This window comes from Ambystoma mexicanum, chromosome 13 (assembly GCF_040938575.1).
Source record: "Ambystoma mexicanum isolate Mex_15411 chromosome 13, UKY_AmexF1_1, whole genome shotgun sequence".
NCBI lineage: Eukaryota > Metazoa > Chordata > Amphibia > Caudata > Ambystomatidae > Ambystoma > Ambystoma mexicanum.
In genome coordinates, this window is record NC_090938.1 from 191175694 (window position 1) to 191197517 (window position 21824).

The window sequence follows — 21824 nt, forward strand, 5'->3', positions numbered from 1 at the left end:
TGAGAGCTGAATTGCAGTAAAAATACAGTTTATAAAAATACTGATAACTCTTTGTAATCAAATGATAGGAATGTATAACTTTGAGAGCCTTAATTTAAAAAATGTACCTTCGATTCAAGCCCAAACTCCAATTTGTGTGATGTTCTGGGGCAAAACCCCGCTATTTATTGACACCACATACTCTGTGTTTAAGCTAGAGATATGGGAATTTACTGGAGTAGGTATGGACAGCCTGTGTATATGTGTATAACTTTTAATGAAAAACCAAGGTTGCATAACCCATTAAAATCGAAAATAAGTTGCCATTTTTGAATGCAAGCCCTCAGGAAGAGCAGATTTGGGACAGAGACTACCTGATGTGATAGGTAATATGTACATGCAATGACAAACCACTATGTATTTGAGAAATGTGTATTTTGATCAAATATAGATTTGTGTGCAATTTGACAGGGGAGTGTCCTTTCTGCAGGCCATATAATGACATCGCTCTGACACTCCACTTCTTTCCCCAAATCAAGAGAGAAAGGAAAGCTTGACCAATGATAAATTGAGAGAGGGGCTGGATTAGTGATGCTGCGCACACACCCACTTTCAAAACATATAAAAGGAACATTGAAACCCAGGTGGAGAGATTGAAATCCATTTGCTGCAACGCGCTCTGCCGGACCACACAACATCCAGAAGGCACCGGATCCAACACTTGGACTTTAAAACTCCAAAGAACTTGATCCAGAACTCAAAGTAAGGGCCTAAACCCAAAGACTGAGAACTCTTCTCAGCAGGCCTCAGCATCCAGCAAACCTAACCAACTGTCAACAGCCGGGCGAGCTGTTTGAATTCCCTGCCTAGAACATTGCCGGGACTGGTAGCAGTGTCCAGGAGCCGTGCAGATCAGCGCTGTGTCCAGAGAAAGAGGGACCAGGAGCCATGCAGACCGGTGCTAGACCAGACCAGCAGAACCCAAGATCCAGGAGCAGTGCCGGTGACCCAGAAAGCAGAGCTGTACTCGGAACTGGAGACCAGATCGCTGTGAAGTGCTGTGCGCAGTGACCGGATCCGTGACAAAGTCGCCTTCCTGTCCAAAATCTCTTGTGAGTACTCAGCAAAACTCAAAACATATCCCTTAGTTTAATATAATATAATTCAATCTATTTAACCTAAGTAGAACTGTCACCTGTAATTTTCTAGCTGCAAGCTGTAACGTGTCGCTTTGAACTTTTAAACTTTCAAATCCGAAAAACAACCTTCACAAAATCGTTCATAACTCCGTAACCGTTTGTGCTAGGAACTTGATTTAACTTTCCTCTGAAAGCTTAGGATCTAGGCTTTCCAAAGAACCTAGAACTGACTACTCCTTATAGTACCTCCGTAATCACGATTCACGCACTCACGAATTTTACCGCGATTTGCGATTTGGCCTGATTTCAGCCACTGTAAAAATCAGCAGCTTTTGCCTGAACTGTCAAAATTTCGTTTGCCTCCTAAGAACCATCCCTGAATCATTGCTAGAGTGAGCCTGAACTAATATCAACTAGATACCACTCACCCTGAACCTCCTGAAGGGAATTAAAAGCATTTTCAGCATATTTCTCACTTCATTGTCACCATATTCAAAGCATTTTGCCTGTGTTTCAAAACTCCTATCTGTTGTATAAGCTGCTGGGGGGGAATTGAACTGAATTCTATTTGATTGCATTCCTAAGAACTGTGTGCTCTCATCTTCATCTCCTTACATTGCATAAAGGGGGGGGGGGGGGTGAATTGTCCAAGAAAGTGATTACATTGTCTTTTGCTGAAATCCTATCAAGTTATTTTCTGTACTGCATTTTCATTCCACATTGCACCTATTTGAAACCATAAAAGTATTGTTGCTATCTTATCCATCCTATACCCACTCATCATTGATTATAAAGAAGTGTGCTAGTGCCAGACTATCCATTATTGATTACTGCTCAGATTAAGTGTGATATTCAATTATTAATTCATTATAAAAGTGTGATATATATATATACTGTTTAATTTTTTTCAAATAAACCTTTTAAACTTGCAAAACAGATCTACTTCTTGGCTCAGTGGGGTCAGGGGGATTCTAAGAGAGGGGTGTTATACAGGGGTTGTCATCCAAAATATGAACCTGGACATAAAGATATATCAATAAGGGTTTTTCATTCAGTATCCCAGGCTAGGCATTGACTTGGCTGTAGTGCTGGATTGAATCTTCTTAAACTACGGCACAACTCCTACTTTACTGTCTCCTTGCAGCCACCTCATGCTGTTCCTGGTGCTTTTGCCTTCTCTCTTGATATTGCATCATCCTTCCACTCTGTTGTTGCCACCATCTCAACTAGCTTTTCCTTTACATCCTACCACCCCGGCTCCTGCTTTTACTATTAACAATGTTCACACCACTCTGGGGTTTACTTCTTTTATCCAGCCCTCTTATGTGACCCCTTCCTTAAATTCCATTCCTGGTTTTAGTTTCTACCCCTTCCCTCTGGTCTTGCCACCTCCTTTTAACTCCACTCCAGATTCTCCCACGTTTTTCCTTAGCACCTCCTTTCACTCCACCCGTGGTTTGACTTGTTCGTAGTCTGTGGAGTGCAGTGTTAGAAGCTCGGGCAGAAAATGTTGAACACAAAAGGGTGCCATGCTTGATCCTGGATTCCAGTGTAGGTCTCTGCAGATTGTGAGCAGGGAAGCCAGTTGCCCGGGCTGGAGCCCACTGCAGGTAAGCGGAGGGGTGGGTGGGAGAGGATGGGTGGGAGAGACAATTTGTAAGATTTTGTCACTTATGGCCAAGGGGGGGATCTAGCGGTTGCTACTCGAATGTCCCCCTAGGGGTGGTTTAATGCGGGAGGACCTCATGGGGAGGGACTCATCCCTGTGGGGACAAGGACGATCACCTAGGGTGCAGCCCGTTGAGCGACATCACTCCCCAACATTCCCTACCCTCTTCAATACAAAGCTATTTCATTGAGAGTAAGCCCATGTACTTTTGTAACACATGAAATAGTGCCAGAGCAGAACATACTAAAACAGTGACATTATCTGCAGGTGTTGGTGCTATGCCGGGGCAGAGCCTGAAGATAAAAAGTAAAGAGAAGAGGGATTAAAGGGAATACGATTGCAGAGAAGCGAGGATCCCCCAGGATCCCGTGAGTTGTGAACTCTGAGTGAGGGCTGGAAGGAAGGCTGTGCAGGGGATGCTGTGGCAGAACTGCAAGAGTCCATTGTGGGTCTGAGAGAAGCAGACCCAACTGTATTGGCGAAGGGAAGAATTGTGGTGTGATCAACAAAGTGGAGCATTGGGTCCCAGAGTGGAGCCAAGAGCGTAAGGAGCGGATGGCCGCAAAGGTGCACCGGGACTACCGGTGTGAACAAGAAGAACAGCGGAATCTGCCAACAAGAAACCCCATCCCAGCAAGGGCCAGGGATGTGCCACATCCCACAAGAAGGTAAAGGGAGGCACGGGAGACCCAGCAGGTATACAAGGGAGGTGGAAAGAGGGACACAATGTAATGTTCCTCACCCAGTGGCAGCTATAAGGCTATTGGGGTAACTGAACTGTATAGTGTGCATCACTAATCCCAGTAGTAATGAAATAGCTACTGAACACCACAACAGTGAACCAAGCATCCAAGGAGAGCATCCTCATTGCAGTGGCAGCAATAAGCCCACTGATCACAAGAGAAGGGTCTGGGACCCCAAATCAGGGGAACTGAGAACCAGAGGAAAACATCCTTGGTGGATTGGCAAAGATAAATCTGTTGACTAGCAGAGAAGGGTCTGGGACTTTGTTGATACCGAGAGTGGAAAAACGTACAGCAAGCTGAAACTCACAAAAAAGAATGTTTCTAATACCAGGAGAAGGGAGTAATTCTCCTGGGGATGACACAAAAATCCTTGGAACATATTGAAAAGATACCAGGGGAAGGGAGTCCTTCCCCCTGGCCTTATTGTTAACTGTGCAAACCAGTACCAGGAGAAGGGAATCATTCTCCTGGTCCAAAATGTGGAGTTGTGCAAAGATTGTGTGAAACCTACAAATCAGGAGAAGGGTGTCACTCCCTCTGGCAACCTTTTATTGAGAGAACTTTCTTTTAAACATCACCCACATACCAGGAGATAATATTCTGTATTTGTAGTGTGAGGGATAGACACAAGTTGTGACACAGGATGCCGGGGTTTGATTTTGACTGGCATTGTGACAGATCCTTTAGTATTAGTTTGAGGCACGGAAACCCTTCTTAGATGATAGCGATAAGTTCTTTCTTATATAACTCAATGTCTATAACCACCAACCTGCCACCTTTGTGTCCGCTTCCTTCTTAGACACCTTTACAGGTGCCCCATACTGGCCTGGGGTTCAGGTGGAGATCCCCAGACAAGGAAAGTGAAGAGGGCCGTGCAAAATAGGATGCACCCACAGGATTGTGACCTTTTGCGCTGCAATCCACGGTGCAACCTTTTTTTCGTGGACTACGGACATAGAACCGGTTTTACTTCCTTTCATCTTTCCACTGTTATTATCACCTCTTTGCACTACACTCCTGGTTTTACATTCTCTGCTGTTATTACTTCATTCCACTAAACTTGTGGAATTACTTTATTCCTCTACGCTTTTCCTAATGCTCCCTCCTCGTTCACCCCCTTAGCTCTCACCACTTTATTCTTTCCTGTAGATGTCACTTCCCCCCCTTTCTTGGTAAAAACTCTCCGGCTTTCCACTTCAGCACCTGACAATCTTCTGCAAGGTCTCGCCAGCCTCACTTCGCTTCAGCAGTCTCCAGTTCTGTAGCCTTCTCAAAAACAAGTCTCCTGTTCCCATCACCCACAACACTGGACTGCCTGTCTTATATGGTAACAGAGCCTTCCCATGTGGGCGGGACTAGAGCAGAGCACCTGCAGCTGTAAGCCTAAAATGACAGCTGTGATTGGCTAGGCTCTCTCTCTTATTGATGGTCAGAATGCATGTGAAGGGGCGAGCCTTAGAGTCCAAGAGCCCTTTCAGCCATTTTGAAACTCCTCTGGGTCCATCGAGAGGCTGGAGAACCTGCTTATGCTCAGGGAAGTCATTTATGGGTCGGCAGAGGTCGCAACTGCGACCTTTGAGGTCTCCCTTGCAACCTCTATGGTGTCCCTTGCGGTCTCTAAACCTCTAAAAAAATTCTGGGGTGCCTGGCTTTCTTGTTCAGGCCCCTTAAAAAAAAAATAAGAAAAATAAGAACAGGAGAGCCACAAGTCGAACACTTTCAGCAGTGACCCTAAATAAGAAAGAATAGGAATACCAAATAATGTGTCTTTCAGGAATTCTATTCAATAATTGCTAGGTCCATTAAATGTTTATTTCAGGCACACTTCAGGGGGTGAGTCACTGATTTAGTCTGTTCTTAAACGCCTTGCTCAGCCTTTCATCCTTCTGAGGTCGATAAATGAGTACCAACACAGTTTGGGTGATATTGGGTGTATATTTTGTCTATATAAAGCGCTTAAGCGTATGTGCTATATAATAACACATCATTATCAATTGGTCATGGACGTCTGCATACACAGTAATTTGGTAATATGGGCCTACACACACTGATCTTAATGATACATATGGCAATCCATTCTTGTATGAAATGTACATCACAAAGTGATATCGTAACCATATTTTTCGTAGTGTACAATGCTATGTGATGCCACTTCTTGTTTTGTCAATGGGTGAAATGTTGTGTTCCATTGCTACCCGCGATATCACTTTGGGGCGGGGTCAAATGACATCACTTCCTGTGATGTCATCAGGGGTCAAGGGTTGTGTGATGTCACTTCCACTACCCCTGGCATTTTGGTGAAATGACGTCCCTGCTTATGCTGCAGATATGCTGCTGCGCTGATGTCGGGCGGTTAAGTATAATATGGAGGCTGTAGAGTATTTTAGCTATTTTCTGGTTCCCTGCATGTTTGAATTTTTTCTGGCAAGTTGGCGAATTTGCAAATTTAACTAGAGGCACTGTGAGGCACAGACAGATCTGTGAATCCCGCAAAAATTGGGCTGGCGGCGTCGCAGGCTCAATTGGAGTCCGGCATTTGATTTTTACAGGGTCACAATAGTTGTTTTTGGGGTCCCTACGTTGTGGAGGGGTCTAATTGTTTCCTGAAAGCCTTTTGCAGGAAAGGCTGGCGAGGGTGCTGCAGTGTACAATAGAGCCTGGCAAAAATGGTGGGGCCCAAAGGAAGGTGACATAGCACCCTACCTGTATCGCCACTGTATCCAATATCCACTGGTTTTGGGATGTACTGTGCCCCTTGAGTCGCCCAGTCAGCACTCGTCACAGCCAGGCATGGGAACTAAGTCACACCACCAATTGAATGCCCATGGCCATGTCAGCCCTCATGGACTTTCCCACCCGATCCTCGCTCCCTGTCAGCTCCACTCAAAGCACTAACCCCCATTTGATCATTTTGAGCTATCTCTGTTCATTTAAGAGAAGGCCATTGTTAATTTCTAAGCATTATTTTGAAGTTTAGTGGCTTAATTCCATCTGTAATCATGGATGGATTGGCCTATATGGAACTCTGGGGATTTCCCGGTCGGCCTCTGCACCGTGAGCCTCTTTTGTGGGGTATTTCCAAATGTTGCCATACGAAAAGGGTTGGGCTTGCTGTTTAATATGGGGCCACTTTGAGCACTATTTCCAGGGCCTCTTTTGGTTCCCTGTCCATCCTGGTCTGTAATTCAGCTTCTGGTCTAATAAAGAAAATGCCTTAACCAAGCGTGCCTTACGCCACTTTATTTGTAAGCAATACCTGCACCGTTGCAGATGCTATTTGCAGCGAATTCCTGTTGAAAACTAGCAAAAGCAAAGCCAACATATTGACTCATGTGTAGGCATTTTGCAGATATTTGCTACACCTTTAGAAAGCCAATGCGGGGTGGATTACACACCAGATTCATATCCTTGTGTAGAGAAAGGATGCTGTCTCCCAAGGGAGGGATAGCTCAGGGGCAACACGTATGTCTTGGAAGCAAGACAACAAGGTGAAACGGTATTAGCCTATCTGACCGAAAACAATTGACCTAATGACCAATTTGGTCGAATTTTACATGGGTGATGTGGCCTTGGGGCCAATTTGGTCGCATATATTGCAATATACCAACCCTGGAGATTGGGGGTTGTATGGGTGTCCCCGCTATCCAGGGTTGGTAATTTGCAATTTTGGGGGTGGAGGGTTGTCCCCCGCTTCCTTACATACCCAAACCGGTGCAACACAGGTTTGAATCCCGATCCCACGCTTAGAAACCACTCGCCGGTATTGGGCGGCGTTCTAAATGAACAATAAAATAAAAGGTAGGAAAGCCTCGCGGATACATTTGCCTAACTTGACCATAATATGCCCAGGTACCAATGCATTATGCCAGCTGCTGACCCATGCAGTACACAAAGCCCAAACATTTGGCCTGGCCAATGTTGGTTGTGAGTGAATCTTTGCCAGTATCAGCTTAATGTTTCAGATATCTGTTTTTAGGGCTGGTTAAAGGGCAAGGCCGCTGATTGGGATTTGACCTGCCGTGGCCCCTTTTTTTCTCCTACTATGACCTTGCAAGTATTAAATGTGGCCGCTTGCCAGTGAAGAAGCTGGTAAAAATATCAAAATGAAATCCTCTTCTGTATTGGTGTTCTGCAACTTTAGCGGTCGGTTTTATTTCGGCCGCAAATAAAGTGGGGTTTGGGAGAAAGTGACCATTCGCAGCCTTAGCAACCCAGCAGGCTTGCAGAGTCCCTCCTCTGCAGCAGTCGCCTCAGTCCATCATTCAGCAGGAAGCTGCTTTGGAATGCGTTTGATGCCGTCATCCCATCTATGCACAACTGTGAGCCAAATTGGAGCAACAAGCCCCGATTGAGCGTCCAAAGGGAAGTTACAGAAGGCAATGTCTCCACACAGGGGACATTGACTCTGGCACAGTAACAGAGGTCCCTGTTAAAGCGACGGATGAGCGAGTGTGAATGGACCTTTGTAAGTTCACTGTCGAGGCTAATTTATTTTAACCGTAAATACTATGAGATAACACACTCGTCAATTGTGCGGCTGCTGCCAGAGCGTCGTTTGGCAGCAGCAAAGTCACTTGATAAATGGCTTGAGTCTTTTCTACATCTAGTAGCTTCGGGCCCTTTGTGGGGAAGTCCTGGGAACTATCTGTAGAAGCAGAAAGGACTATTTATATCTGGAGTCGAAAGACGTGGGCATGTCTTCGAGCTCGGGGAACCACGTGATGCGAAAGAGCTGATGTAGTCTGATTGGGTGGAAAAGTATCCTTTGGCATCCCATTGGTCAAGTCCTAGGTAGTTGGGTTAACAATGTGATTGGTGAGAGCATGTGAACTCTCCAAGTTGTTGTGAATACATGATCATGTGTTATCTATATCTGATTGGCTACTGGAGCCAGTGGTTTGCATGCTCAAGTACATTTGGTATTGTTCAGCACCATTTTGCAAAATATGTTTCAAACATGTGCTTCCCCTTGCAGACCCTCTGGCGCCTACCAACGTTAGCCTCTGGAACTCCGGGAGTGCAAGCACTTTACAGGCCCAGTGGTCCCAGGCTGTCGGGGAAAGGGATTCCTACGTGGTGACCCTTCACAACACTGAGACCGAAGCCCTAGAAAAAAACATAACAACTGCAGGACACGTGACCCACCTAAATGTGGATGGTCTAACGCCCGGGAACCAGTATAGCATCCGCGTGGCAGCCACTGCTGGGCCGTATCAAGCAACGTCCCAAGACGCAGTAGCCTGGACGAGTAAGTAGCCGAAAGTGGCAGTAATGACCAATATCTAAAGGACTACAATGTTTAAAGTGCTGTACATTTGTATATCTTAAATCTACAAAAGTGGATTTGAGATCTACAAATACCACCAACATATTATATGTTTAATGAAGCCTGTTTCTAAGAGGACAACTCCGACCAATATTGAACATGAAAGCACATGTTACACTAAAGTACTGAATAATTTGGGTTGATAGCCCTGAGAATGGTAAATGTATGGATTTTGTATGCTTGAGTTAATCGTGATTGCCTCTATTCAGGCTGACGTCTGAAACATAAAGCGCTATTGAGTCCTAACTGTTACAAGGCTCTGGTTTCCTCCAGCACCCCTGTGAGCCCAGACCCACAGACTGGACACGTGTGTGCGGTTTGGACTCCCCAGTCGCTGTGTTGCGACCAGGAACACCCCCTTTATTTATACCACACACCGCAGAGTGGCGCAACTCCACCGCGTGTGTATGGCCTTAAACGGGCAGCCAGCACACTTCTCCTTTTTCATAACAAAAACAGTAAAGAGGTAAAGTACACACAAGGCTTAATAAGACACAGCACACAAACTAAAAGAACCTTTTAATCACAGCCACCCACCAGCCCCATGATTCAATTTCCACACCAGCTATGGGGTGCATAAGGTTATAGGTCAAAGGATTGAATCAAAAGGATCGAAATACAATAGGGTTGAATCAAAAGGACGAAAACAAAAGGGTCGATTTTTTTTTTTTTGATTTTTTTTTTTTTTGTTTTTTTTTGGGGTGTCCCCACCCAAACCCTTGTTTTTTTTACCTATACGGAAACCCAAAAAAATATATATATTTAACAAAAAAGAAAATCAACCCTTTTGTTTTAGTTACTTTTGACTCGATCGACCCTATGGCATTCGATCCTTTTGTATTCGAACCTTTGACTGGACACCGTTGCATAACAGTCACTTTGGGGATACCTCCTGCCCACCCCCCGTATCGGGCCCTCCTCACCTGTGTACCCCCGACCTGGGGAACTCGGCAAATGGGCCAGGCCACCGCCTCGTCCGGTACGTCATTGAAGTCCCTTCTTTGCAACACCTCTGACATTTCGGGTGACAGAGGCAGTCCCATCTGAAGCAGTCACTGTGGAGCCATGCACTGCCACCATGTCCATCGGACCAGGCTCATATGTCAACGACAGTTTGCCTTGAGGGTGCTGGTTCTTCACCAGTACCTTATCCCCCGGGGCTAGCTGCTGGGACGGAGTCCTCTTCTGATGTTTTCCTGTTCAGTCCTGAGGCTCCTCTCCCGTTCCACCTGTGCATTGTCAATGACGGCTGGCTCTCTCTCTCTCATTTAGGGGATACAGCCCCTGGGACATTGCCTGAACATGGCTCCAGCTGGAGCCACTCCGGTAGACGCAAGCGGAGTGGCCCAAAACTCCCTTAGGAACTGGTATAACACCCTCTGCAAACCATGTCCTTGAGCATGAGCGATGCAGAAGACCTTATTGAGCGTCCACATGAATCATTTCGCTTCGCCATTCGCCCGAGTCCAAAGAGGAGTGATCTTTCAGTGCTGGATACCATACTCCTCAATCAGTTCGGCAAATCTGTCCCCCTGGAATGGTGGTCCATTGTCAGAACACAAAGTCTGAGGCAGGCCGTGGGTAGCAAAAATCTTCTTCGCCACGGCCACCTTGTCAAATGACACAGACTCCATGGATTCCACCTCCAGATGCCTGGACCATTCGTCCACGACCACCAGGAAGTGTGTGTCCCGGCCTGTGGACCGGAAGTCGGCGTGGACAATCTCCCAGGTTTTAGTCCCTCATGGCATGGTCTCAATCAGGGGCTCCCTCTGGGATGGGAACGCTGCCTGGCACCACACACAGGCCGCAACAAACTCCTTTACCCGCCTCCCAAGGTCTGGGAACAACATCTTCTGTCGCAGGCAAACCTAGGTCTTGGTGCTCCTGGTGTGCCAACTCAATGACCTGGATGACATTGCACTGTGGTATCACTGTTCGGTCCCCTCGGAGTAACAGCCCCGACTTCACAAACGCCAGCTCGTCCTTGACCCTCCATAGCTGTTCCAGCACCAATCTCGCTTCCTGGGTCCTCAGAGCCAACGTGTCCACAACCGACTTTCATGAGCCCTGTTGAAGGGCCACCTTCAGGATATTAAAGCATTCACCATCGGCTGGCACCTGTTCCAGCTCGTGGATAGGCACTGAGTTAGGCGTGCCCCCCTCCACCACCAGTCTCATATGCTCATCAGCTTCCTCCGCACTGATGATATTTTGTCCCTCTGGCTCACATCGGGGGTGTCTAGACAAATAGTTTGCCACATTGTTGCTGCTGGGTCGGTACACCAACATCCACCTTTCGATGCAGTCCGGAGGCTTAGACGATGACCCAGCCAAGATGGGTAAAAGGGGCTTGTGGTCCATGACTACACTCACTGACCGTCCCAGCATGTATAGGCGAAAGTGACGACATCCCTACAGGACCGCCAGGGCCTCCCTTTTGATCGGGGAATACCGCTGTTCTGTCTCTGATAGCGCCTTGCTTGCATAGGTCACCGGCCAGACCTCACCATTGGCATTTGTCTGCATGGGCACTGCCCCCAGGCCAAACAGGCTGGCGCCCACCACAATTTCTGATAGTAGTGCCGGATCGAAGGCGGTCATGGTGTCCTCTGCTGTCAGAGCCCCCTTCACGCCCTCAAACGCAGCCTGCTCAAGGGGTCCCCACTGCCAAGCAACGTCCTTCTTGGTTAACGCGCGCAATGGTTCTAACCGGGATGCAAGGTTCCTGATGAAGTGGCCACAATACGTGACCATTCCCAAGAAGCTATGGACCTCTGATACATTCTCCGGGGTCCGTGCCTCCACAATGTCCTTTACCTTCCAAGGACCCATCAACAGGCCCCCTTCCTGAAACACAAACCCAAAGAATTCAATATGCTTCTTAAGGAATTCACACTTGTCCCTGTGTAGCGTCAACCCCAGATCCTGGAGCCATTCCAATGTCTTGACAAGCCTGTCCAGGTTCTCCGCCTCCGTCATCGCAAACACTAGGATGTCATCGCTGATGTTCAAGACGTCATCCAAAGTGAGTGCCCCACGGATGATGTTTTGAAAGACCTCTGCCGCCAATGACACACCAGAGCACAGGGCTTGTACCTGTAGAGGCCACGGTGCATGGTGAAAGTTGTTATATATCATGAGTCCGGGTGGAGCACCGCCTGATGGTATCCGGCCCGAAGGTCGAGCTTGGTAAAGAAACGCACCCCTTGCAGTTCAGTGATAATGTCGTTGATCGTAGGAGACATGTGATGGTCACGCTTGGTTGCCTTATTTGGGAGCCTCATGTCCACACAGATGCGCACAGAGTCTGGTTGTTTAGGCTTTCTGATAATGACGATTTATGACACCCAGTGGGTCGGCCCATCAACCTTCTCGATAATGTCTAACTCTACCAGACTGTCCAGCTCCTTATCGACTAGGTCCCGCAGATGAAATGGAACTCGGCAGTGTTTCAGGGCGATGGGTTGGATTGACTCGTCAGTGTAGAGCCTCACCGGATCACCTGCGATGCGGCCAATGACTTCAAACAGCTGGCTGTATTTCACCAGGAGTCCCTGCACATCTTCCACATACATTGCATACGCAAAGCTCACAATGCTAAGTGCCTCCGCTGCTGCACAACTCAAAAGGGTGTTGCTGCTGACCATTGTCATATAGAGCCAGGCCTTGATGGATGACCCCCTCCCCATTCTCCACGTTGGCTATAAATTCCCCAGCCATCGGGATAGGTTGTGAAGATGCATGCTTTTGGCTTCTGTAGCTTGGGCAGCACCACCATGGCATCGTAATGCACCCTCGCCATGACATTGACAGACCAGCACCGGCACTGTAGACTCATTTAACTTCATCAGACACTGTGGGTGTCTCCTGTTGGTTGACCACAGTGCACTGACACTTGAGATAAAGAAAATGTTCTCTTCCTCCTCTTCATCAACGTCCTCGTGAAGGGCACCGTAGTCGCCTTGGTCGATCTGGGCAACGTTGGGTGGGCATTGTTGCCTAAAGAATCCCGCTCTCGATGGCCCTATTGGGACCACCACCGGCATTGGGGCTTTGCACATTCGGGCGTAGTGGTCCAGCTCACTGCAGCATCCACACAACTTCCCTTGCGCTTAGCATTCAGCGGGGTGTGGGAGATTGTACCCACATTTCATACATGAGTCCATTGCTCTCGCTCTCTGTTCCTCTGATTGGCTTTTGGACATCTTGCACCTCTACCACCTTGACCACAGCCCACCGCGCACACATCTTTCACATTCCCTGGGTGCACGGCCACTTCCATTCTCGATACCCCCACCTCGGACACTTCCTGGCAGCGTCCAAGTTCCAGTATGCGAGGCAGAGTGATTCCAGGCTTTCACAGAACCTGCTTACGCAGCTTGCCGGAAGAACATTCCCTGTATTAGCTGGTTCTGTATCATCGTGGCCGCATCATCCCAGGCACACGGCAGAGGCATGCAGCGCAACCTGCTGTAGAAGTTGTCCAGGGACTGGTCATCCTTTTGGCGGGCACTACACATGACAAAGCGCTCATAATCTTTATTAGCCAGTGGCATGATGTACCCCCGCAGCGCATCTTTAGCTGCAGCATTGTTAGTATTCGCAGGCTGCAGGGACTGGAAGGCCTCATGAACTTCTGGTCCTGTCAAGTACAGGAGCGTCGCCACCTTGCTGTCCTCGTCCGTCTCCCCAGTGTACCTGAAGTACATATCAAGCTTGTCAATCCACATCCTCCATCTCCGTGCCAGGCTGGATGAGGCTCCCTAGATGTCAAACTCGGGCATTGGTGTAAGTTCCCCTTGCTGTCTTGGCACCTGTGGTGCTTTGGAGCAGTGGTTCCTGCAGCACCCTGGATGGCGCCATCCATAGCAGCGAGCGTACAGGCACCCCACACAAAAAGAAAACCTGGGGCCGCAACTCACTGATATGCTTCTTCAGGCACAGCTGCACACAGTTATTGAGTGTGACAATGTTGGTCAGGTACCCCTTCCAAATACTTCTGTTGACTTCCTCCACCACCACACAGCCAGCCAGAATGCACTCACCCGGCACCTTCTTCAACTGTCCAAAAATGGAGGCACAGGGCCACCTAGCATTCACCACAGTAGCCGTCCTTCACCAATGTCCAAAACAGCCAGGATAAACAAAGAATGAACTTACATGCCGCACCAGTGGCTCCAAAAATTGAGCTGGGTGGGCCCTGGGGACCAGAACAAAGATGGTAGGCCCCCCAACTCCTCACCTCCCACTCAACGTGATGCAAGTGTGTAAAACACTTCAAAAGTACTAGATATGCAGCATCAGCTGGCCCCCTATCTGGGAATCCAAAAATTATGTGTGGGTGGGCATACAAGCACTCTGCAACAGAGCCGAAACCCTTCTCAGCATGTGTGTAGAATGGCAGCCAAACCGCATAGACACTGCCGTTCCCACGGTATTCAGGATGCGGAGAACAAATAAAATAATGAAAAAATTCACAACTCCTCACCGCCCCTGCACGGGTTGGTGTCCCCCCCTCGTCACCACTGTTATGAAACTTCGGTTTCCTCCGGCACCCCCGTGATCCCCCAGCCGTACACAGACACACACTAGACACGTGTGTACGGTTCCAGCTCCCCAGTTGTTCTGCGACGGACAAGAACGCCCCCTTTATTTATACTACCGCGTGTGTATGCCCTTAAAGGGGCAGCCAACACACTAACCAAAAGTGTGGCTGACAAATCTTTCCGATGTGGGTGGGTAATCGGCTGCTACGCGGGCGTTTTGGGGCTAAGCCCCCAATGATCCCTCTCCTTGCAATACTCTGGCCAGGGGTGATAACAGTTGTAGTCTCATCGGGAGAGACAAGGTTTTCAGATCCTTATAATAATTTAATTTCCATTGGTTAGAGTTGCCTCTAGCCCATTTGTCTAAATATGTTATGGGATATAAATATAGAAATGTACAACCTTTATGTATTAGGTTCCCTTTCAATGCAAATTAATTCAAAGTGTGGACATGCTATGTTGGTCACTTTTACCCTCAATCCACTCGAATCAAACCTCATACATACATTAGAAAAACATGTTATTACTACATACAGGCGGACATTGTGTTCACCTCATTGAAAGTATGAGGGTATTCCGCTAACTTGAAGTTTTTTTGACACTGTATTGCACTAATGTTCTTTGGGTAATGGAGGAATTTAGCACTTGAGTTATAGTACTTGTGAGTGACTGTGATAGGATGTGAATGTTGTGGTGAATATTTTGACTTACATTTTCTACATGTGTTTTATGCAAGATGATATTGTGTATGTAATAATTGTATGAATAGTCAAGTGTGACGAGATCTAGCCAGACCTGACTTGATACGTCAATGAGTTTTAATGAATGCAAATAAAATGTGTTTCTAATTTAGGAATGAGGCTTGAATCGAGTGGGTTTAGTGTAAAAGTGTATTTGATTATTCCAGGGATACCCCATCCTCTTATTGTGTTCCCTGGTGTCTCCCATTAGTTGTGTTGGGCATGTCATGTGGCTGACAGTAGCACAGCCCCCCTCACCCAGACAGGATAAAGACTGGCTACACTGGCAGTGTAACAACTCAGTAGAGAACTAGTATTATTTTTGGAAATCAAACGTGCCCAGCGTGCTTATTTTCATGGTTGTTAATTGGGTAATAATGGTCACAATTCTCCTAGAAGGTACGCAATGTTTTTAATGGGACAAGGCAGGCTACAGAAACCTGGGGTGTCAAATTTCACCTGGTCATAGAACTCATGTCTGGCTCTTCTCAGCATCATCATCAAGGATGTTTGTTTCTGAAACAATCTATGAAAGTAAGACCCAGCATACAAACACTGTTATGTAAAAAGGCAGAGGTCTCCTAGTAATGTAATTCATATTCCATACAAATCAAACGCAGGCTAAAACCAGGACGATCTTAAAGTGTAGAGGTCTCTCAGCAACGTGCTGTTTATGTGCAAAAAACATTGCTCAGAAATGGCAGCATTCAACAATTGATGTTAATATGTTCCTTATAGGAAAATTAGGGAACGTCCTGAAATCCTCCTCTATACTTAATAGTTTATTTAAAAGCATAATCGATCTCATGAGAATTCACATTATTTTACTCAGTGATGCACCAAAATCCAAAATACTAGTTCAAGTACTAAATGCTTAATTTTCCCGCTCGCCCATGCCTTGAATGTAAACAAAGGACAAGCACATGGAATAGATCATTCAGGAACCAATAAAAGATTTGATTTCTCAAATCCAAGAGGTCCGAGTATCTCTGATGTTGGTTGGAAGACAGTTCCAGTGGGTGACACCAAGCACCGAAGGGGTCCGTAGATCACACCAAGATGAGCGGAATGGAGGAGAGGATATGGTGAGGATGCTTGGTTTGATGTTAGATTGCAGGAGAGGGTGTAGAGAGGCAATTTACTTCTAATGTAGCTAGGTCAATTCCCAAATGCAGATTTATCAATGAGGTAAATAATTATGAACGGAAGTGCCGCTTTCTTATGACATTGACACACAGCCACACCCTAATCCAGGCGTGTGCGCTTTTAACTCTCTAGATTACAATTTCATCAACCCTATCCTGCAAAGTCAAGAATGCGGGATGATGCAAGACATATGCCACAATATCTGGAGAGCTGCAGATTGCAGAAACTTTTTCTAATCCCACTGCTACCTAGGACTATCTTCCTCAATCTCAGGAAAATGTCAATTTGTAGGGTTATAAAAGAAATTAAGTGACCCCCTTGAACAGTGGTGCAAGAATAAGAGAAGCAAACTATTAAGTCGAATTTATAATTTAAGAGATAGTTGAGAGTTGGTTTGTGCTGATTTTCACTGTCTCCTGTTCTGAATTTTTAGGTCCGTTGGCACCCTCCGGAGTACACCTGAGCAGTCAAGGGTCTCTGTCGACATTGATTGCACGCTGGGACCGTACCACTGGCAGCCACTATGCCATCAAGCTTTACTCCACTGAGCCTTTTGTACTCCTTCAGAACAAGTCTTTGGAACGAGATGTTACTAACTGCACCTATCAGTCCCTCGTTCCTGGAACGCAGTATTTGGTTGAAATCAGCACCGTTGCAGGACCTCATACCTCCGCTGCCCAGTCTGCCACTGAGTGGACCTGTGAGTGTTCTATTTACACCTCAATGCATTGTGTCCTTTGTGCTTCTTCTTTAAAGTAAAAGGCAATGCCAACAAACATAACATAAAAGACCTACTGATTGACTACTAGTCCTCCATGATAGTCGTTCTATTTCAAACCTTGCAATGCCATTTAAACTCCCTGGTGCTGGGTGTGTTTGCACAACTATGTGCCAGAGATTTCAATAGACGTCACATTGAAACTTGTAGGAATTTAGGATGCGCTATTGAGTAATTAGGGCAATTTGGGTGCCCATTATAGTAATGTAATCATTTGTCAGTATCTTTACCAGACGTACATATGCTCTCTTGCATGCTTTCTTTCCTTGATCTCACTTGCTCCCCCTGTTTTTTTTGCATTTGTGCTCTCTCTCCCACTCTCTCATTTTCCTGTTTCTTTCACACTCCCTCGATCCTTGTGTGTTCCTCTATATTCACTGAAAAATCCTTGTTAAAAGGGACGTTCTAGTTAAATTGCACTAATAAAAAACCTATGAAATTCACTGAAAAAACTTTGTTAAAGGGACACTATGGATGAAAGGTAAAATAAATAAATGTGCCAGTTATGGTAAGCTACGTAACCAAAACTCGCACCTCCACCATGCACTGCTAAGACTAACACTTAGGACATCAAAGATGACATCACAATGGGCATCATTGATGACAACACGGATGACACCACATATCTGGGACTATTGTTTTTGTTCAGTGACAGAGCCAATTTTAAGCAGATGACTTAATCGGGTCATACTGCATTGAAAACATGATACACATACTCTAAAGGTGCAGTATATCTAGAGCTTAACCGTGTGCTATGTTTTTAATGCAGGTTCCTTAATGTTTGGCCTGAGCTCATGGTGCACCTAGATGGGACAATAAGCAAGTCTCGGACAGACCATCCATTTTTTATGCATGATGATGAACTCTAATCTTAGTGTAATTTTCTGGTCATGGTGTTTCTTTCCTACCAACTAGAGTTTCACTGCATGTGCCACAGGTGTGTATACATTGATGCTCTCCATATGTATATTCTTTTTACTAACACAAGTGTAGCAATTATTGTATTGTTAGCTGTTGGTTCCAAATTTAACATTAATCAAGATTCTGATATGCTTGAATTTATGATTCTACTGGCCAACATTACCAGATTAAAAGTATTCTACTTCAGTGAACCATGCTGCAGCCATTTCTACGTGTAGTGTGATAAATCCTGCAGTCATCATTGATCCCCAGCCTAAGGCCTCCTCCGGTGTGGCCAGGGGAAGACAGCCGCTACCTGATCCTGAACTTGGGGGTGGTATTATGCCTGAGGATCGCATGGAAGGAGATTGCCGTCAGGGAGAAGTGGTGGCACCCTTGGGAGAGAGGAAGAAGATCCTCTAATCCCCAAATACTTGATGGCATGTTGTCACTGTACAAGTCCCTCCCAAGTTAAAACCCAAAGACATAATATGAAAGACCCCAAAAACAGAATAATCTGTGCACTTCATATAACTCCTGTTTTCGACAAACTCAGTGCCAGCAAGAATGTGAAACAATATAGCTTTGAAAAGCTTAAAAATAATATGGACTTCAATTTCATAATGCCTCTAGTACTGGGACAAAGAAGAGGAGTGAAGAGACCATGTGCAATTGGAACAACCTTAAGTCAAAGTTGCAGACTAGTTCATCGAATTGTCAGCTGTGCAGGTGATTTAAAAATGGTTTATCTTGTTATGCGCCAGGGTGGTGTAGCAGGAGAGGACGTGGTCGCAGTTCAGAAGAGGGAGAAGTAACAGAAAGCCATGGACGAGGTGAAGCGGCAGGCAAGCTCCGAACTAGACTCACAGCAGCGAGCCATGCTGGAGAAGGAGGACACTCACAGGCACCTGGGGAAAGTCAGCAGTTGCAGAACCGGGTGATATGCAGTCGAGCGGAAACAGCAAGGGTTCTATTGGCAGAGGCGCGAGAGACGGACACAGGAACCAAGAAGGGCTCTGTGTGACCAGGGATACAGACCCGACCGAGGTTCTACATTAAAGACGAACGTTAAGCGGGTGAGTCAGCCAAAAGGTGTTGGGAGCCCCAGGACATGTTATACAGTTAAAGGACACTTGAGCAGGCAAATTAAATACCAGCCCAGTACAACAGAAGGGTAAAACTCTCCTCACATGGGATGGCAGTTTGGGGAAACCTGTAACCCACATTGCCACCAACCAAAAGACTTTGAAGAAGAGAAAGAAAGCCAAAAAGGGTACAATTCTCCTTACATTAGACATCAGTTTGTGGAAACTTAGAAGCCACATTGCCATAAGCAGAGAACTGGGCAAACATTGTGCAATTCTCCTCATATGGGATGTCAATGTGGAGAAACCTGGAACACACATTACCACAAGCAGAGCAAGAGATATTAACAGTTGTATGAAGTAGAAACGATTCCTGGCTGGTGAGTAAACCAGGAAAGGAACAATTGTGCAAAGTAGAAACCATTCTTGACAGGTGAGTAAACCACAAGAAAAACAGTGTTGTGGAAAGAAAACATTTACTTTATCATTCTGACAAACTATTGTACAACAAGAGACATTTGTTATGCCATTCTGACAAAAGTATTCTCAAAGAAAAACACTTACTCTGACCTCCTAAGTAAAACCTTCCATGAGAGAAACGCTTGAATTAATTTCTTGAGAAAGGTATTCTATGTTAAAGACTGTTACATCCTCCTAAGTAATCCTTTTGAACTATTGAGAAGAATATTTTCTGAGATAAACAGTCGCTTTGGTTTTGAACAAGTTTTCTATTAAAGGGACATTTACTTTGGCAGTTTGAGGGAAGTGTTAGATGAAAGAAATGTTCACAGCCAGCTGTTCCCGCAAGACGACTTTAGGGGCAGTGACGCCATATGGGGGACACAGCCGGAACACAATATGACCCAGCTCTTCCAAAAAGCAAGAAGGGTCCACCTGGCACCAGCCCTGGCGCCTCTGGCACCAGGCTCATGAGAGAGACAACAAGAGCATAGCACGGTTACTTGCTGGTATCCCAACATGGCCGGAAAAGGGCCAAAAACCTTCTGCAGCATACCGGCCAGTGTTTGGGTGTGGCTGGGTTAATCGGACATGGCTGGCTATATAAGCCACGCTCCTCCTCAACACCGTTCTCCATGTTGATCTGCCCTGAGGCAGCGAATGCACACCGGAGATCTGCAAAAGCTGTGAAGAAAGCATTGGTATTCAGACCCCGGCTTCCACACCCTCAGCCGGATGCTCACCGGAGAAGACAGCTATCCACGGCAGCCCGCTGTTGAACTCCCTCTTTCCAGCTCTGCATTGCTCAGTCGTCCACCTGGCACCTGGAGAGGAGAAAGAACAATAAAGGTTAGTGATTACAAGCGGGAATCGGAACGCTTACCAAGCCACGTCCCGAACTCACCAGGAAACGCCCCGCACCCAAGTACAACATACTTAAATGGCATTGGATTGCTCCGCACCCACCACACGTGCCGGAGTCGGATCAGCACATGGCGCCAACACCGAAAGGGCCTGCGGAAACAAAAGAGAACGTTCATGGACAAGGAAAGACATTAACAGACACGTACAGGAAGAGAACGTGCACGGGGAAAGACAATTCACAAGAACGTACAAACGGACAAGAGAAGAGACAGCAACCTAATGAGGAAAATACTTTTAGAGCAGCAATCAGGAACGAGGAATAGAGCCACAGCAGGTCTGGGCTCAGACTACACGGGCATACTAGAGGACCAGAGAAGCAACTGGGTTCATTGTGCCCCTGCCAAAGCAAGCAGGAAGGAGAGCTTGCCAACACAAAATTGATGGCTCACCTTCACTGACAACGGACCAGTAAGCAGTACAGCCAACCCATCCCCTGAGTTGACCCGCACTTCCAGCGGAACCGACGCCCATGCAGAGATAAGGTGAGCATACCGGATTTTTTTTTTGTCCCGGAGAGCGCTCGGCACCTCTTTCTCAGCAGTGGTTTTTTGATCGGTCTTTAGAACCTGGCGCTTGCAAGGCCATCACATGTGTAAAACATTCTTAATCTAAAAAGGCATGTTAAATATATTACCCCAAAAAGGGTTAACAAAAGTAGGGATGAAATGGTTTAATTGGCTTCTAACAGCATATGCGTTCCATGTTCGTGTTAATTCTTAGTGCAAAAAAGTAGAGTGATGGAAAAAAAATGGCCGCCCGACGCAAGGCTGGCCATGTAAACAGATAAGTTGTTACTTTGGGCAATGTAAGAGACTGCATGTAGGAGAAAGCTCAGCAATATCCAGCTGGACATGTGCACAATCCCGGGTGGTGGTCTACAAGGAGCGGCTCAGGGTCCCCATGGGTCAGTTTGCATTGTGCCCATACTGTCCCAAAGCCCAGCCATATCCCTTTTTGAGTAGCCTCTGATAGTAGGGTTGACCCCGCCCCCCAAGGTCAAACACCTCTCCTGCATAATTGAAAGCCAGGATGCAGAGTTGTATGCATCAGTCGCTATGATAAATCACTGGTGACGCTATTTTATGGGTGCGGGTCACCGGAGGAAACATGCAGGATGCTAGCAGACCTTCTAAAGGGGCGAGTGGAAGGCTGAGAAACCATCCGAGTCAAGTGCACCACTACAGGAAGTTAACTAACCCCTCTTGTATTGGCGCGAGAGGGCATTGGGTCCTCAGTCTTAGCAGATGGTCAAATCTTGAATTTGAAAAACCTTCTATGGCACTGTGTACTCTAGAGTACCCGATGTTTGGCTGCAAAACTCCATGCATGACAAACTCTGTCATCCTTCGGACTGGAGGAAGTCGCTGTCACTCCTTTCGGAGAG

General features: G+C 46.5%; 1 protein-coding gene across 7 annotated transcripts in view; it reads left to right on the forward strand.

Moving 5' to 3' along the window:
• LOC138521067 (receptor-type tyrosine-protein phosphatase V-like) overlaps window positions 1-21824 on the forward strand; it is a 641711-nt gene that overhangs the window by 300020 nt on the left and 319867 nt on the right. For all 7 annotated transcript variants that reach the window (XM_069633598.1, XM_069633597.1, XM_069633596.1 and 4 more), the window contains 2 exons: window positions 8509-8781; window positions 16728-16994. In XM_069633598.1, the coding sequence (XP_069489699.1) occupies window positions 8509-8781; window positions 16728-16994 (540 nt within the window). The remainder of the gene's footprint in view (window positions 1-8508; window positions 8782-16727; window positions 16995-21824) is intronic.